General features: G+C 42.6%; 1 protein-coding gene across 1 annotated transcript in view; it reads right to left on the bottom strand.

The window, feature by feature from the left end:
• tti1 (TELO2 interacting protein 1) overlaps positions 1-3447 on the bottom strand; it is a 31663-nt gene that overhangs the window by 9111 nt on the left and 19105 nt on the right. The window contains exon 13 of the mRNA XM_008413140.2: positions 1093-1180. Within this exon, the coding sequence (XP_008411362.1) occupies positions 1093-1180 (88 nt within the window). The remainder of the gene's footprint in view (positions 1-1092; positions 1181-3447) is intronic.

Genomic DNA, 3447 nt, shown 5'->3' with positions numbered 1-3447 from the left:
AGTTTATTCCTCTGTATTTACTTTAGTTTCTTAGTTTATTCTTGCATTTTGTTCTTCATTCATTTCCATTTAGTTTTATTTGATTAGTTTTATTCTCTCTTGGTTTATTGCTATGTCCACTKTAGTTTCTTTCCTGTTTTAGCTACCAGTAGCAGGAGAACGGAGCTGCGCCAAGAAGCTAACAGAAGCTAACAGAAGCTACAAACACTGAATAGAAGAAGAGCTGCCATCGATACAGTTGCAGCCAAGCATGATTTAATGTTWCACAATACAGTTTTACCAAGTTGCTCAAAGTCTAAACTGGCATTGTTGTGCATTTAAGATGTAAAGTTTACCTTAGACCAAACGCCCCCAAAGGCATCCAGCGCCCCCCCCCTTTTGTAAAAATGTCCGTCAGCGCCCCCTGCCGTCCTCTGAACGCCCCCTGGGGGGCGGTACCGCCCACGTTGAGAACCGCTAGGCTAGGCGTATCATACTTATGCATTGGAAGAATCCTCTCCCACCCTCACATTCTCATTGGATAAAAGATGCCCTTTCGTTCATGAAACTGGAAAAAATTCGGCACACTGTCAAAGGCTCTGAAATCACATTCTCAAGAATCTGGTCACCGTTTCTGGACCATGTTAGGTCTTTGACACTCGATGTGACCCCATGAGTCGTGCTCCCCAGTTGTAATGGCATACACCCTTTATAACAAATTTCTTTTTTTTTCTTATAACAATTTTAGTAGCACAGAATACATTAAGTGCCCCGTTTTAGTTGTTTTCTGTTTAATTTATATTTTATTTTCTTTCTGTTACCTCTGCTTGTTTATTTTTTAGTTATCTACTTTTTATCCATGTACTTATGGAATTAATTGCTAGATTTTTGTTTGTATGTTTCTTTTTCTATTTTTGGTTCTTGTCTTGTCATTTATTAGTTTATGTTTATTCTACAAAGTACTGTCTAAAGTATGACTTGAATGTCTATGTATGATGCTCATTGTGTTGTTAAAAATCAGAAAAAAAAAAAAAAAAGGAATGACGGCGATACAGTTAAATACAGTACACACGTTCCTGCAGAATCAACTTCCCTCCTCCACTCAGGTCTCACCTCAGACAGGCCTCCTGCAGCCTGATTGGCTGTCTGCAGCTCAGGTAGGGCAGACAGGCTTCAGAGACGACATCAAGGTCCGCCCCGCCTGCAAACCAAACACAGACACCATTTCAAGCCAACATGGGAACACCAAACAGAACATCCCAATCACGACGCCTGCAAAGTTTTTCCAAAGCTCTGATCAAACCGCTCCGTTCCCAGAGTGTTGGTGAAACATGGCAGGAGGATAAAAAACGTAGCTCCAGCCTGGACTTTACCTTTGCTCTCTCTTAACGAGCTCAGGAAAAACCGCTGAGGTGGCGAAGGGAAAAACTCGCTCAGGCTGGATGTCACACTTCCACCCTTCCACATTTAAGGAAAAGTGTCTGTTTTTCCTCTTTCCTTCTCTCCATCTTCATTTCTTCTTCTTTTGCACTTTGATGTAGTCAGATACACCTGCCTCCATTCCCTTATGTCATTTCACCGTATTTGTCATAATGTTGCCAGCTTCTGCTCTCTCTCTCTCCACTTGACTTTCTCTCCACTCTTTCCCCCTCCATTTGTCCCTCTATCTCTCTCTTTCCTTTTCCATCCTTCCCAGAAGACATTTACCAATTCCCTAAGCTGCAAACTGGGCTACCTTTCAAGCCTCATTTCAAAACATGTCTGTCTCCTTCTCTGCTTACTCTGTTTACCAATTCAGCCCACACTTGGCTGGCACATGCCTACTCGATGTGAGTCAAGAATAAAAGCAGCAGCGCACATTTCAGAGTTAAATAGGATTATTTAGCAACCGCTTTTATCCCCTTTCTTCTCTCCCTTTTGCACTCAGCCTGTAGTCTTCCATTGAATCAAGGTGCAGAAGGTCAGCAGCACTAAAAAAGGCTGGGTGCTGTTAGATGGTGAGGAAATGCAGCTGAAAGTTGAGCCGGGTAGGAATGTATCATTAGCTTCAGTCAATCAGTGGTTCTGTCTTTCCCTCGCTGTGACTAAGGCTTGGTAATTGGCTTGCTGCGAGTGTCCCAGAGGTGAGCGGCAGCCAAATCGGTATTCACACGAGTGAGGCTGCAGCCGTTGACTGTTTCTCTTCTGCTCTTTCACATTCTCTTCATCTCTGACACCAAATCTCTTCCCTTCTGACAGAACAGGGGAACAGAATTAAGTTCTAGGCAGGAAAGCCAAGCAGGAGAAGCATGGCCCTTTCTATCCTCAGGCTGATAAGACAGATGTTTACATGGTTCCAGTTAAATGAGGTTTATAAAGCTCTCCAATGGGTGTGTAAGAGCTAGAGGCTGAGTTTCCATCGTAAGGCTCTGGAGCATACCGCCTTTTGTTTAACTTGATGAAATTAAGTTTAAGCGCAAGTTCAAGCTGGAAGACTTCTGCCTTTTCGGTTCCACCCATCGCTGCATCATGCTCACCTCCTACCTAAGCGCTGTACCTCACTCGGTGCGTCCAATTGTCAAAATAAAGCTCTGCATATAAGGATCCACACCTACGCAGTCAGCCGCTTTCCAGCTGTGTTCAACCCACCCACATCCTTCGGCTCTTCAGGACGTCACCCGTTCTTGACCTCCACCACCAGTGTGGAGGTCAAGAACCTCCACACTGGGGGAGATCAGCTTCCGGGATGTTCACTCGAGTTCACAGCAAATCACAGCTCAAATCATCTGCTGGGGCCTGAGCGCCAAAGAACTGTTATTCATTCCTGTCATTAAATCTTTTAATCGTTCTTTCTTTTCTCTGTCCGAGTCTTTCCAGATTGAAATGAACCGAGGTTCTAGAAACCCCACTACATTTACTAATTGATGTTCTCAATGATCAGAGTCACTAGGTACAACTAAAACTAGTGATCAGTCAGGCCCAAATCAAGGAGTAGCAATCAGACTGAAATATTCAGAGACATATAAAGACTGTTACAAAGTCAGTCTTAGAAACACAATACATTAAAAGATCTTTAATGTATTGTGTTTCTAAGCTGTTCAGTGATTCAGTTGCTGTTGTATTAACCTTTCAGACCAATCAGACCTGCTCCTTTCAGACCTGCTCTGAATCAGAACCAGAACCAAACATGGAGAAGCAGCATTCAGTTTCTAGGCACCGCAAATCTGGAACAAACTTCCAGGAAACTGAAAACAGCTTAAATACTGAGTTCTACAAACCCAGCTGGTTAGAAAGGTCTTTGATTAACAGTAAGTGGAACATTGATCAATATATTTCATTAGTGTATTTGCTTGATGATTTTGATGATGGTATTTGACAAAATGTTATGCTTATTGCTTGTTTCATAATTAGTTACTGTATGTTTTTTCATGTAAAACACTTTGAGCTGCCTTTGTGGCTGAAATGTGTTGTAGTACAAATCAACTTGAC

Source organism: Poecilia reticulata, linkage group LG7, assembly GCF_000633615.1.
Source record: "Poecilia reticulata strain Guanapo linkage group LG7, Guppy_female_1.0+MT, whole genome shotgun sequence".
Classification (NCBI taxonomy): domain Eukaryota; kingdom Metazoa; phylum Chordata; class Actinopteri; order Cyprinodontiformes; family Poeciliidae; genus Poecilia; species Poecilia reticulata.
Note: the sequence above shows the minus strand (reverse complement) of the source record. Positions and strands in the feature narration are given on the sequence as shown.